This window comes from Stenella coeruleoalba, assembly GCF_951394435.1.
Source record: "Stenella coeruleoalba genome assembly, chromosome: 7".
NCBI lineage: Eukaryota > Metazoa > Chordata > Mammalia > Artiodactyla > Delphinidae > Stenella > Stenella coeruleoalba.
The window spans coordinates 53,257,443-53,281,120 of record NC_137153.1 but is presented as its reverse complement, the minus strand read 5'-3'; the positions used below and the strand labels follow the sequence as shown (position 1 = coordinate 53,281,120).

Here is a 23,678-nt window from a genome sequence, read left to right as displayed (position 1 = left end):
AACTTGGTCCTCTCAGTAACCCTATTTCGATCACACTCACTTATACAGCTGGAGACAAATATCAATCTGGACGGATGAACTATTCCAAACGTACCATAGATACAAGGGCAAACCTTAGTGAGGGGCTTTTCTGTGATTTGTCTGAAAGAGCCCAGTAAAGAAAGTGAAGGGTGGAAAAGAACATGATATTTAAGAACCAACTAAATCATCAGAGGGAAGATAGCGAGATGACAAAGTACCCTTAATTCCACTTCAGATGCCAAAGGATTGCTGTCGCTTGTTTTGGAGGGCTACACAGGGTGTGGTCTGTCAACCGAGCTGACTTTAAGTTCTAAGCAAAAATAGGCAAAATCCTTATTAAACAGTTAGAAAGGAGTGGATTTTTCTGCCAATTGAAGGAACAAGTCTAAGATTTTATGAGTTATTTCTTCAACGAAATACAGTAAATAGCTTTATTAATCCAAGAACAGCAGACTTCTGGAATCTATGTATTTTTAACTCTTGAGTTTTCTTGTGAGTTTAAGAACAAAGTAAAAGCACCTAACGATTTCTATCCATATGAGCTCTGACGTTTCTTCTTCAGGATAACAACTAAAAAGTCACTCGCCATCCGGCTCTACAAGAATGAAGTCACTAGTCACTGTAGTCCCTGACCCCAGCGTGCCCTGTTAGGAGTTCAGGGTGGAGATGAAGAACGAGGCATGCTGTGCTCTGGGAAAACTGACAGAACAGGCCAGTAGGTCGTTAAATAATTTCCCAAGAAAATTTAATAAACGCAATTTCTTGCATGTTCTCCGTATGTAAAAAGCCCTAAAATCATTAACAGAGACATCTGTTCCTCATAACTAGCAGCAAACTTCTACCAAGTTGTGTCCTTGATTGCATGTACCTCCCTCACCAAAATCACCAGTATATACTGACGTCGCCCTTACGTCCTTGGGGCAGTTCGTCAGAGCTGAAAGGCTGTCCTCCAGGCTATAGTCCTCAGTAAGTCCTCCCAAAAAAATGAACTCTCAGCTCTCATGTTGTGGTTTGTTTTCAGTCGACAAGGACCTCACTGATTTCCCAGGAGACCTCTTCAGATCAGCCTGTTCTCATTCTCAATGAAGACACCTCCATTTCTCACCTACAGTCCAGGCTGGACATCCGTTTGTCTACTGATAGAGTCCAGGGAAGGATCTCTACTCTATTGTTCCAACTATTGGTTAAGATATGGGTATGACCAAGACAGAAGCGCATATGCGCTTCTTAGACAGAAGCAGTGAAGGTTTTTAATGGGCTCCTTAGCAGGGAGAGTCTGGCTTGAACTCCAGAGTCACCCTCATGGCCTTGTATAGTTGTCTTTATTTAAATTTCTAGCCTCAGCCCATTAAAACATCATAATACTGAAGAATTGAAATAAAAATATTTTAAAAATCATTTGTTAATAAAATGATATTTTTAGCAGTAATATAGGAATGGTTTCTGCTTGTTTTAGGACCCTAATCCTTAGGAAGTTTCCCAAACCTCTAAATGTCCTTCTGACTTTAGAAGTACCTACTCAGTGCTGTATGCACCAACTGGAAAGAACAGAAAGATGATCCATCAGTGTCCTCTTTCCAAAGTGCCTAAATTAAATAAATGAATTTCCACTTAGCTCTTTGTTGCTTTTAGAAATTGTGACATTCCAGTGTGCATGTTACTGATACCTGCCCTGCTGGAAAGGCTCTACCCCAGTTGTTGCTAAATATATTAAAATCCCTGCCTGTGTCCCTTCTATTCAAGCATATTTTGTTTTGTTTGTCTTTCAAAGGGGCAAAGACATCATGATGGAATGTAAGAAATTCCTTGGATTGCATTGTCCCCAGGAATATCCTTTCCTGCTCTGTGATTACTTGCTGGGTCCTAAGGACAAAACAAGTTTGCAGCTGGCACTGAGGTAACCCTCGTCCCTTCCAAGACTCCGCAGGCTGCTGTGGTATCAGTGCTAGGGACACTGCTAGTGGCCACGTCCTTGTGGGAGAACTCTGTGCTATCGCATGCACCTCAATCTTTTCTTCTCTGAAAAGGAATGTTCTGGAGAAACACTTGCCTCAGTGCATCTCATCTGTGTTCTTCCATGTCCTGAGGACCTGCCGCTGTTCCAGTGAACGCTTTAAACATCTCTGTTCTCCTTCCAAGTTCTCAAGCTGCTGCTGCCTTTCAACTCCATGTTTCCTGCGCTTTGGGCTTTTTGAGCAAATAAGAGTCCTGAACCAGGTGAGTTCCTCCTAGTGCAGTCAGCACGTGGAAGTGTGCAAATAGAGGCACAGGTGAGCTCCTGGATTCTCCACCACTGTTCAGTGTTGGGCAGGGTGCCATCTATTTACTGTGTTTCTCTGGGAGTCTGGACAGTCTGGACCTGCAGTGCTTGGCAGGTGGAGAGCGTGGAGTCATATGAGAGTTTCTGACAAACCTAGAACTTTCACTCAGCTTCTGCTTTCCATTGGTGGCTTTCTAGTCTTAAGGGGAAATTGACAGCCAGAAACCCTAATGGAGAAAGAAACAGCGGTATGAATGGGCAGTACAGCTGAATGCAGAGTGAATGGGGAGAGTACACTGGATTTCTACACTGGGAGAAAGTAAATGATTATGGTATTTGAAAAATGAAAAAATGGGATCCAGGAAAGCAGAGATGAAGGAGAGTTATGCCATGTATCAGAATCAGCGGATAGATAAATAGAATTTTATATATATCGTATACCTTATACTATATATTCATAAGTATGTAGCATAGATATGTATTATTATATTATTATGCATAAAATTACATACAATTGATGAAACAGTTTTTCCCAGTTCTGTTTTTTAGGCTGTCAGTGTTTTGCAGTCAGTGACAGAGAGAGGGAGAGGAGAATTCATTATTCCCATTTAGATCTGTATGAAAAAATAAGAAGATAGGCACTACCTGTTAGCCTTCACTCAGTGGATGATATTCTGCTAAAGGCTCTTTAATGTTCCAGTTTGTCTAATACCACAACAACTCTAGGAATATTTTCATTTACTTTATATTTGAGGAAACTGAGGCTCAGGGAAGTTACGTGATTCTCCAGGATCACACACATGTCCTGGCAGAATCTACATTCAATGCAGAATCCTATCTCACATATAAATAATTATTTAAATTTCATCCTGTTTAATTCTCAAACCCTTGGTTTCCTTCTTCAGTGTTTCCTGAAGATCGTTGTTCCCTCGCTGACTCCTAACTGCACTCGCTACTCCATCTCTGTGTCCTTGGCAGCCTCTCCTTCTCTTTCTCAGTCTTAAAAGTTGAAGGTCCTCATAAGCTTTAGGTCCTCTTCTCATTCTACATCCTACTCATAAGTAATGACATCCTTACCATATCTTGATTTTCAAATATGCAACAAACACAAATTAATATCTCCATGATGTACGTTGTTGTAGATTCCAGATCTGCATATGCATCCACCAATGGGAAATCTGTCTTTAGATGTTTGTAGAGCACTTTATAGAATACATCTGCCTTCTTGAAAAGCCTCATTCCAGATGCTAGTGAGAGAATCCCGTTTCCTTTATCTCTCATTGTAACAGGAAACTTAATTGAAATAATTTTAGCATGATTACTGTTTTTATATCTCTTTCTTTTCCAAACAGAACTCTTTGGCATTTGCTTTTTTCACCTCTTTATTCGTGGAACTATTATATATCTGATATAGAAATATGAAGTTGTAAAATATAACCTACTGAAACAAGTGAATGATGAGTAGAATTCATCATACAGGACTTCCCTGGTGGCGCAGTGGTTAAGAATCTGCCTGCCAATACAGGGGACACGGGTTTGATCCCTGGTCCAGGAAGATCCCACATGCCATGGAGCAACTAAGCCCGTGTGCCACAGCTACTGAACCTGAGTTCTAGAGCCCACAAGGCACAAATACTGAGCCTGCGAGCCACAACTACTGAAGCCTGTGCACCCTAGAACCCGCGCACCGGAACTGCGGAGCCCACTCGCTGCAACTGCTGAAGCCTGCGTGCCGAGAGCCTGTGCTCCGCAACAAGAGAAGCCACTGCAATGAGAAGCCTGCGCACCACAACGAAGGGTAGCCCCCGCTCGCCGTAACTAGAGAAAGCCTGTGCATACCAATGAAGACCCAACACAGCAAAAAAAAAAAAAAAAAATTCATCATCCATTTTTCACTATGCTTTGAGAATTTAAGCTATTTCTTTTTGTAAGAATAAACCAATGCAGGCTGTCATCTGGGGAAGATTTTCATAAATTAAACAAGAAAATAATTTGAAAAAAGATAAAGGTAAGCATATTTTATTATATTTGAATACATTATAAAGTTGAACGTGATATTATACAAGCAAAACTATTTTAAGTACCATACATAGTTTGACTGAGATAAAGTAGAAGAATAAAATAGGTGAATACATTAGAGCCTTTCGCACTTTAATCACTGTTATTTTGAACTCCTGGTCTGATAATTCCTAAATTTCTACTGTATCTGAGACTGTTTCTGATATTTGCCCTATCACTTCAAACTGTGTTTTTCACCTTTTAGTATGGTAAGTTTCTTTAAAAGTTGAACGTGATGTACAGGATAAAAGGAACTGAGGTAAATTGACCATTAGATGAGTATTTACATTTATCTTGCTAAGAGGTTGGCTGTGTTTACTTCTAGTCCTGGACTCTGTTTCTACCGTCTTTATTTTCCATATCGGCCAAGCTGGCTTATCCTTCAGGATTGGTCTTCTTTTTTTTTTTTAATTAATTTATTTATTTCTTTATGTTTGGTTGCCTTGGGTCTTCGTTGCTGTGCATGGGCTTTCTTTAGTTGCGGCGAGTGGGGGCTACTCTTCTTTGCGGTGCGCGGGCTTCTCATTGCGGTGGATTCTCTTGTTGCGTAGAACAGGCTCTAGGTGCACAGGCTTCAGTAATTGTGGCATGCAGGCTCTAGAGCACAGGCTCAGTAGTTGTGGCATACGGGCTTAGTTGCTCCGCAGCATGTGGGATCTTCCTGGACCAGGGCTTGAACCGTGTGCCCTGCATTGGCAGGCAGATTCTTAACCACTGCATCAGCAGGGCAGCCCAGGATTGGTTTTCTTGAACATAGATTTATTAGACCTGTTTGGCAAATAACCACTATAGGAGACAGGTCTGCATCTTGTTCACCATTGTATCATTAGCACAGAGTTCATAACAGTTACTCCAAATAATTATTAACAGAGTATTGGATTTTCCATCAGACCTCCCATTAGAAGCTTCTGTTGACCTCACATCAGAACCTTATATTGAAGTAATTAGTAACCATCATTAGATGACTCAGTAGATTTCTACTGAGCCTCTTGGTTCATCATTCTCCATCTCACAATGAAGATGTAGGGTGGTGAAAATTTAGGGCCTAGGATGCTAGATAAAGTTAGCCTTCTTTGCTTTCCTGGTGTCAGAGTCTTTGTAATGTTATACATTCTTTTTCAGTTCATATTTTTCTTGGCAAGGGTTGTCTTGCTACTACTGAATTACTTCCTGTTTCAACTTGAGGTTAGTTGCTTAATAGGAAAGTAAAAACGGAAACATAAACGGAAACATTATGATTTTCCATAATGTTCAATACATCACTAATTTCCTTCTCCATTCAACTTTCTTGGAAAGCGTCATTGCATTTGATGCACTGAAGTAAAGTGAAAACAGATACAAACCTGACTATGATGAGAGTGAAAGAAGTAAAGTGACTCCCCAGGTGAAACAATGACAGTGGGAGTTCTTCTCTTCTCTTGTCACTCTTCCACCTACTCCAGTATGGTTTCTGCTGATTAATCCCACCAAATCAGCTCTCAGTAAGGTCAGTGCCATCTGTTTCCCATGTAGTGGATGATTTCAATCTACAGAGCAGCTTACTGACTATCAATATAATGTTAATCCAAATGATGATAAATTATCCTTGTGAATAATTAAATATGTCATGTTTTAAAGTAAATAAAATATTAAATATGATTATGAGTTACAATACATCAAATCCATGAAATTTCTTCTGAGGCAAAAATGTTTCAGAAAGGTAAAACCATGCAGAGAATAAAATGAGCCACCTTCTACTCTAGGTCCCAGCCTTGCGTAGGACCTCCTTTCTCTCCTCCAATTCAGATGGCAAATATCTCAAACCTGTTTTCTATGTATATTGTCATTACCTTCTTTTACTCATCCTTCCACCTTCTCTTCACCTTCTGCTGATTAAGTCTACCAAACAAGCTCTCACTAAGTGGCCAATGCCATCTCTTTTCCCAATGTAGGGAGCATTTTCCATCTATGATTTCATGAATGCATTGAGTCTTCTAAGCAGTTTCAGTCTTTTCAAACACGGTCTTCTCACCATTCTCTCTTGTTAACATATGGCCATTCCATGTCCGCTTCCTTTGTGGTGTTCCCTCCCTTTTAAAGTTAAGGTCATAAGACTCAATTTTAAGTCCTTTTCTCATTCTATACTGTCCTCACATTTGATCACTTCTTCAGTTCCATGCTTTACACTTCGTGGGATTGCTTGTAAATTGCCATCTCCAGTATCCAATGGACATTTGCACTGAAATGCCTACTAGTTAACTATAGGTAATAGCTACTGCTTTTATTTTTGTATCCTCACATGGCTTGATCCACCTTCTACTGGGGGAATTCCATTTTTCTCCCTCTCATTGTAGCATTCAACCTAACTGATATTCATTTCTACTACAAATCAGAACTATTTTTAAAATAAGTAATAAAATTTAATTGAAATATGAATTAATTATTGTTTTTAGGTTACTCTCCTTAAAAAAAGTCAAAGTTATAAAAAGCAAGATTGGATTAGTTATGTTCATGTCTGTGTCCTGAGGGCAACACAAAACCTGGCTAGAGTTAGTCTATTTTTATTTCTAATGTGAGAATCATAATGATGGTCAAGGAATTGTAACACATTCTTTAATCATTTTGCACATTCAGGCTTGGTGTTTCTTTTTTAAAGAATAAACAAATGAAGTTTTCTCTAGTAAGAATTTAATGAACAAAGAAAACTCATAAACTGAGTTAATACAAAGTATATATTTCTTCTCTTAACCACAGTGTATACATGCACATAATATTATGTAAATAAAAATAATTTAAATCTTTATAAATAGTGAAATAAATATTAAAATAGATAAATAAATATTTAAGTAGATAAGTAAGTAGATAGATCAGCATGGGCATCTATGAGGGACGAGTGCCTGTAGGGTAGAACATCATGTTGCTTAATATTCCTGAAAACACTGGACAAATTAATTCAATTCAGGGCATGATGAGAGCAGAAATGAGAGTCTTTGACATGGCAGCACAGGTGGAAGTGTGGTCTTGTTAGGCAGTGAGAATCATTTCGGTGTTGAACCAGGTGTGTGTCATTCCTTCCTCCTGAGTCTTTCTTGCAAGTTTGTTGATGAAGAGAAGGATCTCATGACTTCTGCTCTGACAATCTCCCAGGCACAAGGGCTGTACTTCTTCTCTTGCAGATAGACAGTGATTCTGTGGAAGTATTTCCTCACAGCCAGGATGGAGTCCTCCTTGAGCAGGGGAGTCCCTTCCAGCCCCGCCTCCTGCATCAGACAGGCTTGCAGGTCAGTGAGCTGCTGATAAAGTGCAGTGCAGAACTTGTCCAGGAGGGTCTCATCCCAAGCGGCAGCCGAGCCCTCTGTGCTGAAGAGCTGGAAGGTCTGCTGGATCATCTCATGGACGACAGCGATGGCTTGAGCCTTCTGGAACTGGTTGCCTCCAAATGCCTCCTGGGGGAATCCAAAGTCATTTCTGTCCTTCAGGCAGGAGAAGGGGGAGATTCTCCTCATCTGTCGCAGGAGCATCAGGGCCCTCGTGTTAGCCAGGCTGTGGGTCTGAGGCAGGTCGCAGCCCAGAGAGCAGTTGGAGTTGCAGCTGAGCAGCACCAGGGCCAGGAGTAAGGACAAGGTTGGAGACATCGGGGACCCTGCAGATGCTGCTGGCCTGGCTGAGGTGGGGACTCTGTGAACCCTGCTCTCTAGGTTCTCTGAAGACCTTCCTTCAGGCCTGGGTCTTAAATGGGAGCGAATTGGTTTCCATTTTCTGAATGTTCCCTCTTACTTTCTACTTCTGTTTTTGCTTTTCATTTTGCACTCTCCAGATAGGTTAGGGCAGCGTTTCTCAAACACTGTTTTTCATCCTTGCCTCCCCTTCTCCTGCCCACAGAACCTTTCTAGATATTTTTTTTTCCATATGGCCCCCCTATGAAATTTTGATACACAGATATACTGTGTACATTGGTATGTACTCCATGCATATCTCTACTATATAAATAGAAAAAGAAAGTGAAAAGTTTTTTCTTTTTATTCAAAGCAGTGGTGAGTATGACAAAAATATTTAGGCTAAAAATTAGCTGTAAAAGCTACTGCAATTAATTTAACATTTTGGTTAAGTGTGCAGAATGACTTTTAATGTAATACATTTACTTAATAAATAGGAATGTATCAAATTACATATTCAATAAAAATTTATACAAATACTTCATAAGAATACCAATGTATAGATATATTTAAAAATCTATCAAAACTGCTAAAACCATTGAAAATTTAAATGATTTTCTTAACATTTATTTTTAAGTAATTCTTAGTTTTGATTCATATCATAAAATGATTTCTAACTTCACTAGCTGCTAGATATTCCTCTAGATATTGTCAACAACTTTTTCTCTTTAGGACTAGACGTAATTATTGATCTCCTAGATAACTTTTTTAGAATTAAATAATAAAATACAACCTATTTGTGCTTAATTCCCGATGCCCACATCACACTGAGGCTCAAACATAAGCAAAATCCACAAGACAGACAAGGACAGCTCATAAGTAAGCAGAGGGCACCTCTCACATTATGACTTTGAGTTCAATCATATGATGGAGAGAAAGTCCTGTAATGAAACATCAAGCCACCATAGCTTGTAGCACTGATCCTGCATATTGTGTATCTTCCAGGCACTCAATGTCAATGCCTCTCGTCTCATACACAAGAAAACCCAAAGAGAAAAATGAATACAAAGGATAGGGTTGGATAGGGTTGAGCTTTGGAGTGCCACCCACCATTGTAGTAGCTAAGATTTGTTCGCACCCCTAACAACTACTGTTTGCACCCGTGGGAGCGATCTGCTCCCAGATGATTTAGGAATCATCATCGATTTGAATCTTTCTCTGTATTTTTGCATTGAATTTCAGATTCCCCAAAGGACTGTCAGAGGTTCCAATCCAAGCCTATTCTTTTCAAACAAAAGAAAACCATCTTTGTAATTAATTGAGAACTGGATAAATGTTGATTGGTATCATGGAAAGAATTCACTTTCAACTCTGATCATGAATTCTTTTATTTTGCAGTGGATGTTCTGTGGCCTCAGCCCCCTCTAATACCGGTCTTTCAATAAATAATAGGTATGTGACTATCTGTGGCAAATCAGCTCTGTAGCAACTGGACTCTGTCGTATTCTCTGTGGTATCCTCGGCACCAGGCCCAGTGTAATCACGCAACAGGTAATTTTTTTTTTTTTTTTTTTTTTTTTTTGCGGTACGTGGGCCTCTCACTGTTTTGGCCTCTCACATTGCGGAGCACAGGCTCCGGACACGCAGGCTCAGCGGCCATGGCTCACGGGCCCAGCCGCTCTGCGGCATGAGGGATCTTCCCAGACCGGGGCACGAACCCGTGTCCCCTGCATCGGCAGGCGGACTGTCAACCACTGCGCCACCAGGGAAGCCCGAACAGGTACTTTTAACGAAAGCAGTTTCTCAGATGTTCTCCTCCCCCTGGAAGGCAGTTACGAATGACCAAGCTATTTTCCTTTATCACGGTCGTATTTGCTGGGATTATAATAGACAGTGGCTGGTATTCCCACTCTACTCCTACTGGTATCAGTCATGCCTACTGAGTTTGTTGCTAAAACCACTAGGATTCTCTTTCCTTTAAGGAGCCTATGGCTCTGGGGATTCAAGTTGTAAGAGCAGCACAATTTTCAGCCGTTGCCCAGCACTCTATTAAACTCAGGAGGATGGCCTCGTCGCTAATTTGTCCTCTACTAGGTCATGACAGAAAATAACCAGCTTGATGTCACATACAGAGCCACGTATCTGAACTCAAACTCTCCCTGATTCACACAGGTCACAGCAACCAGACAATTAACCACGTTACTCTTCGGTGGGTCTTTACGGATGTGGCAATGACTACCTATATCCTGAGATTCTTTGGAGACTCCTCACAAAGACTGATGAATGATCCTTTTCCTCCTGTGTCTTCATTCCCTTTCAAGGGACGATGGGGTCCATTTCAGTTTGATTTCCAAATTTTGACACATAATAATTAAAGCATTACTGCAGGTTTGAAGTCAAGAGTTTGGATTCTGAGTCCTCGGTCTGCTCTTTTGGCCTGGTAAATGGCTCATTCTTCTTTATTTACATGAATATATTCTCTCTTCTGGATGCCAAGACATGTAGCCTTCAATGCCCTTTGTGGTCTGAATGTTTCCGTCCCCACAAAATTCATATTTGGAAGTCCTAACCCCCAAAGTGATGGTATCAGGTGGCGGGCCCTTTGGGACTTGATTAGGGTGTGAAGATGGAGGCCTCACGATGGAATTAGTGCCCTTATCAACGAGGTCAGAGATAAATGCCTCCCTCTCCTGCTGTATGATGATACAAGGAGAATTCTGCAGTGTGAGACCTGAAGCAGGCTTTCACCAGAACTGGACCGTTTCTGTATTGTAAATAAGTTCATTTGTACCCTTTTTTTTAGATTCCACATATAAATGATATCTCTCTTTCTCTGTGGGTCAGATTGTTTTTTAATGAAGTGTGTGCAAGCAAGAACATTAGTTGTTCCCCTCCACCCCACCCAGAACTTCATTAGGACAAATAGTGTAAAGATGAAAAGTGGTCTTATGCACTGAACTTGTCTCCTCGTCTATTAATCATCCAATAATTTCCCAACTTCTTTGCAGTGAGATTTCCACGAGGATAAATCCAGGCCATGTAATGTGAGCAGAAGGGCTCTTGCCCTGTATAGTCCTGGCCCTTGAAAACGTCCCATGTGATGCACCGGACTTTTTCCCTTTACCACTGAGTGGAATAGACTCAAATACTGCAGAAAAATTTGCAGTCACCTGTTGATGATGGAAAAATCCACAAAACAGGGGGTACCCATGTCCCCGACTCACTCTTTGGAGAGCAACTTAGAACATCCATCTGATCAGGAATGCCTGCCTTGTGTTCTTATACCAGGGAAAGATAAGATTCTATTATGATCAAATTCCTGACAGCATTCTCTTTACCCGTTACAGCAGTCAGCATTAAGTTAACTGACAAATATCTTTAAGACCACACTATCCAAAAAACCTTTCTATACTTCATGTGTTGAAAATAGCAAATACCTCTCCCAAAACTTAAAGTGATCTTTTAAATTACGTTATAAAATTATTTATACAAGAAAAGAGATTGTGTTCTGTCAAAACCTTTTTTAAAATCATGATTTTCTTTTCAGACATTTTTTCAGCCTGTGAGGAAACACAAGTCGAGATTGCTTTGGACTTGAACACTAATGTAATTGAATGAGAAGTGTCACGAGTATAAACAATATTCTGTATTTGTTGACATTTCTTTGAGGATTCTTACATAAGGGAAAGGCACCTTTTAATTTCCACTCTGACAACCTCCCAGGCACAGGGGCTGTATTCCTTTGCCTTCAGATAGACATGGATTCCATGGAAATACTCCCGGGCAGCACGTCCCAAATCTCGACAATCCAGATTGTCTTTTTTCATCTGCTCCAGTCGGTGCAGCCTCAGATGAAGGCTAGAGAGAAGTTTATCGAGGAGGGTGTTGTTCCAGGCAGCACGGCTGTCCTCTGTGGTGAAGAGGTTGAAGATCTGCTGGAGCATCAGATGGTGGTGACAGGTGCCTTGAGTCACCTGGATTGGGGTGATATTCTCTCTTTTCCAAGGAAATTTGAAGTCGGTTCTGTCCTTTAGGCACCACTGAGAGGGGATTCTTTGCAACTGTTCCAAATGTTGGAAGACGTCCTTGTTTTCCTGGCTATGGCTTCTAGGCAAGTTCCAGCCAAGAGAGTAAGCAGGGATAGAGCAGAGCAGCACTCCTGCCACTAGCAAATAGATCTGGGCCATTAAGAAAGGGTGATTCACTGGACGGCCGCCAGGAGAGGCGTGGGCACCGCCAAACAATTAATGAGTGGGAAGCTTCCTTCCCTGGAACTGTGGACAGCGTCCTTCCCTAGGTGGCCGGTAGAGGGCGCAGGGTTTGTTTGGGAAACGCCGACTGTTGAGTTTGCCGTCTGCAGCTCGAGAGACAGGGCGAAAAGTAGTCCCTGAGGCTGCTTTAATAATCAGCATACGCGAAACACCTTGGTTTTCTCGGTGCTGAGCGTTGAAGAGGAAGCCTTGTCGCGGCCTCGCCAGAGACATTTTTGTGTGGCTGGGAACAAGAACCGTGCATTTTCAGGCTTCCCCTGAGTTTTGCGCTTTATTTTCTCACAGAAACTTGAGCGAGGCAATTTTTGGGAAAGAAGCCTTTTTCTGAGCGGTCTGAGGTGGGAAATCAGAGCGATTCCCAGCCGCAGAGAAAGGGGAGCCGATTTTTTAGATTCGGGCTGGTTTCTGGCGCGAGACAGCGAAGGCCCAGAGAAAGGGGAAGGCGGCGGCGGCGATGGGACGACAGGACGGTGTTGGGGACGCCCTGAGGGGTGAGTCGGCGCGCGGCCACCACCGGGGCCGAGGACGCGGGAGCTGAGCGCCCCTGTAGATTCTCTGGGACTTCATGGAGTCTTTCAAGGATACAGCGTTAAAGTGAGGGAGAAAGTATTGAATATCTGAAAAGTAGGAATATTAAAAAAAACTCACAGCCTTTTATTTTTTACATTTTAAAATTAATTTTATATTTAACTTAATTCATATCATATTTAAATTAAATATTTTAAATGTTTGATATTTTTATAAATTTATGTTAAAATATTTTCAATATTAAGCATAGAATATTAAAATATATTTTCATATTAAAATATAGCATTTTATTAAACTTTATTTAAACTATATTGTCTTTCTACTAAAGTAAGTATTTAATATAATTAATTATTTGTTTATTTATTTTAGGCTGGGTTTATTTATTTTAGGCTGGGTTCAGTCTTCATTGCGGTGTGCAGGCTTCTCATTGTGGTGGCTTCTCTTGTTGAGGAGCACAGGCTCTAGGTGCGCAGGCTTCAGTGGTCGTGGCTCGCGGGTTCCAGAGCACAGGCTCACTAGTAGCAGCACATGGACTTGGTTGCTCCACGGCATGTGGGATCTTCCTAGACCAGGGCTCAGAACCCGTGTCCCCTGAGTTGGCAGGCGGATTCTTAACCACTGCGCCACCGGCGAAGCCCCAAGTATTTAGTTTTACTTTTCTATCTTTAATGGAAGCCAACTCATTAATATTGTCAAGATTACTTTTTTGCTTGTTTTTAATTGAGGGAATTACCATGTTTGACAATTTCTAATGACCCCGTGATATTCTTAACTGATTTTTAACTCATGTTCCTGAAATGTCTTTCCCAGGACCTCACCTTGACTATAAGGTTAGAAAGAAGAGTTGGTGTGTACAAGCAATTGAGGACGTTTAGCAGGTCAGACTTTTTCATTTTTCTTTAGTAGGAATTTTATACACTAAGTGGAATTTGCCCAGATTTCATTTACATCATGAAGGCTTACTTAGTAAGACTGTCAGGGCCATGCAAATGGAGGTCAGCTTCATTTCTTTACTTAAAATTTTTATATTTTGTTCCTCGTGCATATTTTGGTATTAATTTTCATTTTAAAATGTTGCATTAAAACATCCTTTACCTTGATGACTTAGATTTGGTGCCTTCTTACCATTCGTGCTTAAGAGAAGTACTAGCTTAACGTTGCCCTAATGCTAACCCAGGAAATAGCTTTTGAATTAGAGTATTGTGCTGTTCCATGGCTGAAAATCTAGGAATGCTTTAATTCTCATCATCTCTCCCCCATATATATATTTCTTACCATTTTCCTGGTCTCTACAACATTATTTTAATGTCTTTTTTGAAAGGAAGAAAAAACCCTTTTGACTGCCTTCATCTGATTTTCTCAACTCACACCCCCTTGGCTATGGTAACCACAAATCTGATCTTTTTCTCTGAGGTTATGTGTTTGTTTTTAAGGTATAATTTAATCTGTGTCTTAAAAATTAACACCAGAGGTGGTCTGAAACAAAATAAGGTGAGGAAAAGGACTATTTATCTCATTTATACTAGTCACAGAGCAGGTTTTTTTTTTTTTCTTGTGGGGAGGAGGTCAAAACACTTTCTTAGATGCTGCAAAGAGCCTCAGGTGCCGTAGGATTTCTCTCCTTAATGTACGGGGCACTGCTCTAAGGGTGGAGACTAGATCTCTACTCCTTCGCAGGCCTACAGGCAATCCCTCTCCTAGAGTTTGCATTTGGGGGCCTCAACATGCAGACCCCTGAGTGTTAAGGAACCTGTATTCAGAGCTTCTCTTGGCTGGGCTGAGGGTGGACTCTAGAGGTTTCCATTTGTTATATTAATACAAAAGCCTTCTATCATTCACTCTGTTCAAATTCTCAGCCTGTACTTTGCAAACTTTATTTTATTTGATCTCGGCAATGTCTTGTGTGACCACAACTAACGGTGTCTCCATTTTTTAAAAGATGAAATGAAAATCTGATGTCATTTAAATTCAGGAGCCCCAGATTTTTGTCAGAGTGGAGCCTTCTGCTGCTCCCAGGCCCTCCTCTTCATCAGCTCTGAGCACTGGCCCTCAGCTGCACTGAGCCCGTGGTGCTTCCTTCATCCTAATCCTGCCTCTAAAGTCTGTCCTCCCTGCTCCCTGGAGGGCAGTCACCATCCCTGCCTCACTTTCCTGGAATCCACATTGCCAAGCGCATTGTCACATATATACGCAGTCAGAACATTTCTGGTGACGGAATGAAGAGAACTGCATGAATTCACCCTTGCTGTTCATTTTTATGTCACCATTATCTGTAAACTTTCAGAAAATGTGAGCTATGGTCCTGTAAGGAAATGTGGAAGAATTTAAATCTGATGTATGAGTCCCTTTAGAGGAGAATGCAGAGAGGTGAGGCTAGTTGTATTTTGGTGCAATTTAAGAAGTGGCAAAACAGAGTACAGGGTCAAACCTCTAAGTATTCGTATTAGAACTGAAAAAGAGATATATTGAGACTCAGGTTTTTATTTCAACCTTGGGTCTCATTTAGATGAATACATCCTATTGGATTGATACTCTTTCATGTTCCAGGAGTGTGTTTAATTTCCAGTGTAATAAAAGAATTGAAGTTGTGACATTCTATGTTGCCCATAAATGGCTTATTTAAGAATCTCCTTTGCAGGCAGGTACCCACAGCAGCTGGATACAGGCTCCCACAGCCAGACACCTGCATCACCAGGCTCACCGGGGCCTGCCACCCTCCTCACTGAGGACACCCAGGATGATGTTCTCCAGCCCTGTCTGCACCCTTAGCTGTCACCTGGCCCAGAACCACAGGCTGCCAAAGCAGGAGACCCTCACAGTCCTGCCCCTAACAGGGAGAATCTTCTTTGTTTTCCTGCCTGAAGGACAAGGAGGTTTTCAGGTCCCATCAGCACCAGCTGGCTGACAGCCAGTTCCCAAACGCTCAGGCCGCCTCATTCTCCATGAGACGATACAGCACTTCTCCATCGTCTTCAGCACAAAGAGCTGAAATTCCTCAGTGGGCTTGATCAACAGTGGGCAGATCTGGAGACTAGTTTGGTGCAGGAGATGGAGAGGAAAAGACCCTGCTGGGCAATGAGGACTCCAGGCTGACTTTGAAGAACTTCCAAAGGACCAGGCTCGATCTGAAAAGAAAGTCCACAGCTGCTGTGCCCAGGACAATATGAGAGTGGAAGTTAAGGCGTGAAAATCAGAGTGTGCTTTCCCTGTATGTTCAACCTCAGAGAATCCAGGAGTGGGAAAAGGAGACCTGGACCCAATCTTCTACAATGGAGTCTTCTCTGCTTAGAGGTGGCCTCTAGTGCGTCCATATTCACTCAGTTCAATGACTTTTCTTCTGATTCAGTTGTAAATGCATCGAGTCTTCTCAGCACATTGTTTTTCAACAGTAAGTGGAACAATACTTTTGAATGGGGAGAAAATTTATTTTTAATTTGTAATAATTAGAATTTATTTCTCTATGATGATTGTTATATTTACCAAATTTATTCTTCATATTATGATATGGTCAGCTTTGTGTCTTGTTTTCCTTTGCTTTGGGGGTGCAAAAGGTGTATTTTAAGTGTTAGGTTTAACTCATACTCTTAAGGAGAATCAGAGTGTCCTTAAACCTTTAATCTGCCTTAAAATCCAACAGGAACATAAATCGTTTTATTCATTTCATTGGTTCTTAAAATATTTTGAAGTATCTCTGCTTTCAGGATTTTACTTGTGTTTTTTAATATATTGGTAGATAAAAGAAAGATATTACTTTCTTAATGGAGCACTCTGTCAGAGAAGACAGGCCTTAAAGAGTAAAAAATGCGCTTGAAACCCTTTCTAGGTTATGAGGGAGATGCACAAGGCATTATGACAGGTTATAGCAGCTGGAGCTATTCTCTTTTACTTGTTCTTTCTTGGAGAAAGCATGTCTAATGGTTGCTGATTCAGTTTCAGCAGTTGCATGATCAAAAAACTGTGAAATACATTATAGAATCATGGAATTTATACTTCAACAAAGAAGTGTGACTATCCCTTGTATTGTTGGCACTGTGGTGGGTGCCAGGTACAATGAAAATAGTAGACACATTGCCCGCTGTCACAGAGCTTGCAGTCTGGTGGGGATATGGGTAACTACGTGTTCAATGAAAGGAATGCTAATGCTCTGACAGGGAAAGTACAGGTTCTTGGGAGTATGTGGGCTTTCATGGATCAGGGAAAGCATCTGCAAGAGCAGTTGGTAAGCTGGCATCCCAGGGGTCTGCAGGAGTTTGCCAGGTAATTACATGCTGGTCAAGTTTGGCCATGTGTGGAGATTATCTAGGGTAGCAGGTAAATATGAGGGTTTGGAGCTAATGACATTTGTTTGGAGATGTGACCCTGGGTAAAGACATGCATATGGAAGTCAACAGTCATAGAGAGGACGTTTGGAACTATTTGGGAGGTTGAGACTATATGCGCAGAGAGGATGAAGTGTGGGACTAGCATAGATCTTTGAGGAACACCAATTCCCTAAGATGAGAGTGTGGAGTCAACAAAGGAAGGAGAGAAGGAGGGGCAGAAAAGCAGAGGACGGTGGTGACAGGGAGAGCAGATGAGCGTCAGACTTTAAAATGGCGGGTATAATAACAAGTATCTGATGCTTCGCACATGTCAGCCAAGGCTGCTTCACGTTGATCTCTAACCTCAGTAAATTGTAGCTTATTGGCAATATCTTATGACCTAGTAAGTATCTTAAGAAATTAATCTCAATTTTCAAGATATTTTTTCCTCTCATTTGTTTTAAGCAAGGGTCTTAGAAGACCCTTAAGGCTTCATAGATAAAGCATTCAGCTTTATATATATAATCAGGGTTTTTCCTTGGAGAGTTTTATTCACTACTTCAAAATGTCATTTTATATGGATAAATTGCATAAAAATTTGTAATCTGCATCAAAACGCTTTTAATTTCAGCATGATGTAAATTTAAATTTAATATAGTACTTTCTACTTAATATTGATAAATATCTTCAGTGCCAATGCACTGACTGCATTTTGTTTTGATGTCCCCTAGAGATCCATATGTATTTGTAATCTAGTGTTTGGTACATCTGTGAGAATATTGCATTTGCTCGTAGAATTTAAAAATGTGTTTGTATGCTTTGCACAATACTTAAAAAGATGATCCTATTTTAATTCACAGAGGTAGAATTTTTGCATAACAAAATTATGAGCTCAGTAAGGCACAAATATGGCATTATATCAATATCTTCTGGGGACTTCCCTGGCGGTCCAGTGGTTAAGACTTCTCCTTTCAATGCAGGGGGCGTGAGTTCGATCTCTCATTGGGGAGCTAAAATCCCACATGCCTCAGGGCCAAAATACCAAAACATGAAAAAAAAAAACAGAAGCAATATTGTAACAAATTCAAGAAAGACTTTAAAAATGGTCCACATCAAAAAAAAATCTTAAAAAAATATGTATCTTTTGAGTGGACATGAAATAATGGCTTTTACTCCTTTGTGCATACCTGTCACAATAACAACTATCATTGCTATGTTTAATATGTCCCTGGTGCTTAAAATAATCTGCTCACTTAAGATAAGTTTATGACTTGTTATATTCTCATGATATAGAGCATATAACATGCGATGGTATGTTGAATGGAATATAGTAGTCTCATTATCCCTATTCTAAAGCTGAGAAAACTGTACTGTAGGAAAAAGAAAACAATTGCCCTAAATCATGCATGAAGCCGAAGGAAGATAAGGAGATGCCGAGCTAACAAATTTACTGGTCACGTGAGAAGACAAGAGTAACCCACAAGAGAAGATGCAGCAAGACTGTCATTTTCAAACACTTTTACTGACACAACTATGTTCAGCTTATTACACTTATCGCTTTTATTAACAACTCTGAGGACCAATGATGTCCCTAACAGTGTGCAGGTTACTGGGTGAGAATAAGAAGTGTAGCTGGAGAGTGAGCTGAGTGCTACGGTACCTGATGTAGATGGAGATCTCTTTCCTAAGCCTGATAAGACTATGCAGTTCCACTCCCAGGTTTGCTACGACCCTATACTGCTCTGCCTCTCCTTTGGCCTCCTCTTGTCCCTGCTTGCTCAACCACGAACATGGCCAGGAGTTCTGCATCCCTGCTGCTGCAGAGCCTGTCCCATGAGAAAGGAAAGGCGAAAAGTCCTCAGCTGTACACTTTCATTAAGGCTAAATTGAGAACTGGGGAGCTGAGCTGCTTTGCCCAGCCTTCATCAGGACGCAAGAAGGCCTTGGAGTTAGATGAAAGTTATTCTCCATCAAAATATTTGGGGTCCTCTGGTTTGTTCCATTTCCTTCTGAACTTGAGACCTCAGGAATGCCAAATTCCAGTGCTGTTTTGGGGAATATGTGAAGTTTCTTGTCTCTGTTCCTAGGGGCTGATTGGGACATTGGGAATCTATGTGCCTGTGTAACCCGAAACATTCCAACCCACGGCTGTTTACAGATCAGTATCATGATGGAGAAGGGGAAGGACTGGGAAGTCCAGTTCCTGAGACTCGTTCTTTAATGGATTTTCTCAATTTGTAAAGCCCCTCAGCATTTGTCAAATTCCTATGCTTTTGTATTTGCTTTGTGAAGGGCTGTATTCATCATGACACAAATGAAGGTGGCTGAGATGGTAGAGGGTGTGCAAGGCCACTGTCAGACTCTCTCCCTAACCTTCCTCTGCCTCAAACACTCAAAGTCAGCTCTCAGTCAGAACTGGAGAACCTCTTCTTTTCCCTAGACCCAGTTCCTGGGCTACTGCATCCTTCCCCCAAATGCAGCAGAGACAAAAGAAAACATTCTCTTTTAGAAGAAACGATTTACTTGTGAAGAATGAACTTTGCTGTTTTTGAGAGAGACCATTTTGTTTTCAGAAGATGCCTTACCCCAAGGCTTCCTTCCATAATCTGTTCCCAGCGGGACTCCCTCGTGTCAACCTCTTGCTGGACTAGGACCCTGGAATTCCACAGGGCCAGCTAGCAAGAGGGATGCCTGAGATGACAGAAGATATGAATCACCTTTCTGAAGAGAGGGTGGGGCTGGTGTCACATGAGTGCCTTTCAGGTGAGCTCTGCAAACCAAAAATAGGAGCCTGGGTGTGTCTAGGGAGAGTGGAAGCAAAGAGAGAGTGGAGCATGCTGAGCAGACTGTTCTACTGGGAAGAGATTCTTTCAAGATTAATGCCCAGGAACTAGAATTATTCGAGGTCAGTGGTTCAATGACACTAATAGTAAGGTCCATGTGTGTAGAGCGGTGTCATTTCAAAGCTCTTTCACACACATTGCCCCAGGCAATCATCACAACAATCCTGGGACTCTCCCAGACACAGACTATGAAACTTAGGGAGGTTAAGTTGTCTGAGTCATTATCCAAAATTTTGTCCCCAAAACAGTCATTGTTCCACCACGTCTCACACTGTCACTTGATGAGTAAGCGCCATGGCCCAGCTTTCACATGGACGAGCAGAGCCTGGGTTAGAAGTGTCCCAGGTCCTGACTTCTTTGCTTTCTAGCTCTGAGTCTCTCCTCTGGGGGGCCATTATTTTCTGAGAGTACAGGCTCTAGGAGGTGACATTGCCAGCAATTATAGACCTGGGACTGTATGGAGAAGAGAACTAAGATCAAACCCGGGAGAGCCCAGGATTGGAGAGCAGAACCTTACCTTTCATAGCTCCTGCTTTTTTCTTCCTGCTTCTGCGTTGCTGCTGAAAGCCCCCAAAATGAAAGAGTTCACAAGCTATTTTGTGCCTTTCTCATACTAAAGAAGCAACAAACGTTATCAATGAAAAATGTTTGTGACTTTTTGCATTATTTGAGGTCTCTGTTATTTCCATATTATTCATTTTTAAAGTAGATCCAAGTATTTTCTACTGATCCTTCTTTCTCAAAGAATTTTTACTAATTCCCAGAAAATCTTTCAGAAGTAGAATACACAAGGACTTCCCTGGTGGCAGAGTGGTTAAGAATCCGCCTGCCAATGCAGGGGACACGAGTTCAAGCCGTGGTCCGGGAAGATCCCACATGCCGCGGAGCAACTAAGCCTGTGTGCCACAACTACTGAAGCCCGCGTGCCAGAGTCCATGCTTCGTGACAAAAGAAGCCACCGCAATGAGAAGCCTGCGCACGGCAAGGAAGAGTAGCCCCCAAATGCCGCAACAAAGACCCAATGCAGCCAAAAATAAAATGTAAATAAATAAATAAATTTATTGTTTTGAAAAAAAAGAAGTGTAATACACAGAAATTGCAAGTATATTCAACATGCAGCACAGGGAAATTTCACACACTGAATACACTGTGAAACTAGCACCCAAGTTAAACGTAATACATTTTGCCCAGGACCTAGCATGTTTCTTATGTTGCTTTCCAGTTGCTACCTCAGAGCAGCTCTCCTTCTCCTCCCCGATAGTAGCCACTCTGTGACTCTAACAGTCCTGATTATTTCTGACAGACACACTTTTATGCCTCTTGTGTATATTTACTCATTGAATCCTGAGAATAATCCTATGAAAAAATACTACTATTGTCCCCATATTAAAGATGAGGAAACTAGGGAGCTTAGTGATTGTGTTATTTGTCAAGGTCACACTGCTATTAATAGCAGAGCTGGGATCCAGTGCCATGAAGCCTGGCTCCTTCTCATAGAGGTTTTGAAAATCCTAGAACTCTCCTTTCACTTGTGCGCTCTTCCTGTGGCTTTCACTCTAACAGAAACCTTGAAGCTGGAAACCTGCACAGAACCAGAGCAGCTGTGTAGCTGGTCAGTGAGGTGGAGGGACTGAAGTTATGTGTAAGGGATGAATGGTTCAGTAAAGCAGGACCGGGGAGAAGGTGAGAGGAAGGTGCCAGGATTGGCCAGTCAACACCATATGTCACCAGCTTCCCTCGAGGAGATGACTCCTTCCCACAGGTATTTGCACCGACCACTCTTTCCTGGTGGTATAAATCAGTTACACCTATGACATCAGGACTAACCATTCTCCATAATTTCCAGGACTTCCCTCAATTCCATGGAATTCCACCTTTTGACAAGCATTTCCTGAAATGAAAGTGGTAGGACTGTTCCAAAGGACAAAATGGACCAATACTAGTCTGAAATAAATTTACAGAGAAAAAGATAAGAATGTAGGTTTCAGAACGTAAAAAACTCAAGAAGTTTTCTCTCATAAGAATTTAATAAATAAAACAAAATGCAAATTTAATGAAATGGAAAGGTGAATATTTTCTAAATTTTAATACAATGTAAGTATAAATATATTGATATGAAAATATAAAAATAAGATACATAAATAAATAAATAAACAAATAAACAGAATAAATAAATAACAGGGTAGTCATTGCTTAGGGACTGATGCCCCTGAAGCTGAATAAATTTAACATATACTTCCTTATCACTACTGACAAAGTAGTAGCTGAATTAATACAATAAATTCTGTGATTAAAGTTGAAATAAGAGCCTTCTGAAATGACTAAAGACATGTGTGCAAGGGTGATAGGGCATCTTAGTCAATGAGAATCATTTCAAGGTGACCCCAGGTCTCCATGCATAATTCTTATCCTTTCTTGCAAGTTGGTTGATGAAGACAAGGATCTCACGATTTCCACTCTGACAATTTCCCAGGCACAGTCACTGTATTTCTTCTCTTTCAGGTAGAGGTGGATTCCCTGGAAGTACCTCTTCACGGCCAGTGTAGGGCCCGTCACTCCCAGGGCAGTTTCTTCATCTCCCATCGCCTGCACCAAGCAGGCGTCCAGGTCCTCCAGCTGCTGATGGAGTCCAGTGCGGAGTTTGTCCAGGAGGGAGGTGTCCCAGGCGGCAGAGGAGCGCTCTGTGTGGAAGAGGCGGAAGACCTGCTGGAGCATCTCGTGGAGGACAGAGGTGGCCTGGGCCTTCGGGAGCTGGCTGCCATCCACCATGTCCTGGGGGAAACCGAAGTCTTTTCTGTCCTTCAGACAGAAGCGAGGGGAGATTCTCCGCATCTGGCCCAGAAGCATGAAGTTCTTCCTGCTAATCCGCACGTGGTTCTGAGACAGGTCGCAGCCCAGAGATTCACCAGGGCCATAGCTGAACACCACCAGGGCGGTCAGTAGAGAGAGCACGAAGGCCATGGGGCAAATGAGGCTGCTGCTGGCCTGGCTGAGACGGGCGTCCGGGGGAACCTTGGCGGTAAGTTCTGTGATGACATTCTTTCTAAGCAAGGCCATTAAATAGGGAACACAGTAATTTTCATTTTCTAAACATTTCTATACACTTTTACTTCCTTTTTTTGATTTTCACTTATATCTTCTCAGTATGGTCTATGAAGATGTCATCATTCTAAACTATTAATTTTGCAAGAAGTTTAATTTTCCCAGTAATTTCAGATGTGCCCATCCAAATGGATATTTATTAATGAAATGAGAAAGGTTTTCGTCTTAAAATCAGAAGTGATGTAGGTTTGTAAATACGCACATTCTATATCTCTTTCATGCATAAATGTTGGTCTTCTCTGTTCCAGGAAGAAAGTTTTAGCCCTGATCTTAGGTTCCATTTTTACCTCTTAGTTTACCTAGGAAGGCAGGCTCTCTCAGCCGTATGCTTTCTGTAAGTGCTTAGGGATTTACCAGATCACTCTGGCATAAGCTCTTTGAAACAAAAGATGGGTTTTGTTTAGTGTTTGATTTAGAGAAGAGGCTGATTATTATGAGTCCATGAGCTTCTCCCATGTTTCCTTTCCTTCTAGAACATGTTCCTTCATGTCCATGTGGTCATGCTTCAGGGGACCACGAGGTGAGGACTATTATAGATATTGTCCTTTCTTTCCACCATTTTCTTACTGGAGACCTATAGTCCTCCACAGGCTGGGCCAGTACCCCTACCGGGAATCCTGGTTCTTTTCAGGAGAATATGGGTGTGGAGATCCTAATTC

At 41.5% G+C, this 23,678-nt stretch overlaps 4 protein-coding genes across 7 annotated transcripts in view; 1 reads left to right on the top strand and 3 right to left on the bottom strand.

Annotated features, from left to right (window-relative positions):
* Nucleotides 1-23,678, top strand: part of LOC307188699 (uncharacterized protein) — a 77,133-nt gene that overhangs the window by 9,568 nt on the left and 43,887 nt on the right. The window contains exons 2-6 of one of the 4 annotated variants that reach the window (XM_079926179.1): nucleotides 584-1,918; nucleotides 2,049-2,238; nucleotides 13,584-13,651; nucleotides 14,095-14,156; nucleotides 15,412-16,161. In XM_079926179.1, the coding sequence (XP_079782305.1) occupies nucleotides 1,806-1,918; nucleotides 2,049-2,238; nucleotides 13,584-13,651; nucleotides 14,095-14,113 (390 nt within the window). In that variant the 5' untranslated portion in view covers nucleotides 584-1,805 and the 3' untranslated portion in view covers nucleotides 14,114-14,156; nucleotides 15,412-16,161. Of the gene's footprint in view, nucleotides 1-583; nucleotides 1,919-2,048; nucleotides 2,239-12,222; nucleotides 12,737-13,583; nucleotides 13,652-14,094; nucleotides 14,157-15,411; nucleotides 16,437-23,678 lie in introns of those variants that run through there. The other 3 variants (XM_079926178.1, XR_013829045.1, XR_013829044.1) reach the window with 3 other exon arrangements.
* On the bottom strand, nucleotides 6,837-8,213 carry LOC307188693 (interferon alpha-1-like). Its single transcript, XM_079926174.1, has one exon. The coding sequence runs from the start codon at nucleotides 7,951-7,953 to the stop codon at nucleotides 7,384-7,386; it is 570 nt and encodes a 189-aa protein (XP_079782300.1). The 5' UTR covers nucleotides 7,954-8,213; the 3' UTR covers nucleotides 6,837-7,383.
* LOC307188697 (interferon alpha-13-like) lies at nucleotides 9,548-12,170 on the bottom strand. Its single transcript, XM_079926176.1, has one exon. It carries the CDS (start codon nucleotides 12,159-12,161, stop codon nucleotides 11,649-11,651), a length of 513 nt encoding a protein of 170 aa, XP_079782302.1. The 5' UTR covers nucleotides 12,162-12,170; the 3' UTR covers nucleotides 9,548-11,648.
* On the bottom strand, nucleotides 22,243-23,216 carry LOC307188689 (interferon omega-1-like). Its single transcript, XM_079926171.1, has one exon. The coding sequence runs from the start codon at nucleotides 22,972-22,974 to the stop codon at nucleotides 22,291-22,293; it is 684 nt and encodes a 227-aa protein (XP_079782297.1). The 5' UTR covers nucleotides 22,975-23,216; the 3' UTR covers nucleotides 22,243-22,290.

Coding starts and splice junctions, on each gene's coding strand:
- LOC307188693 (XM_079926174.1), bottom strand. CDS start 7,953: ATGTCTCCAACCTTGTCCTTACTCCTGGCCCTGGTGCTGCTCAGCTGC.
- LOC307188697 (XM_079926176.1), bottom strand. CDS start 12,161: ATGGCCCAGATCTATTTGCTAGTGGCAGGAGTGCTGCTCTGCTCTATC.
- LOC307188689 (XM_079926171.1), bottom strand. CDS start 22,974: ATGGCCTTGCTTAGAAAGAATGTCATCACAGAACTTACCGCCAAGGTT.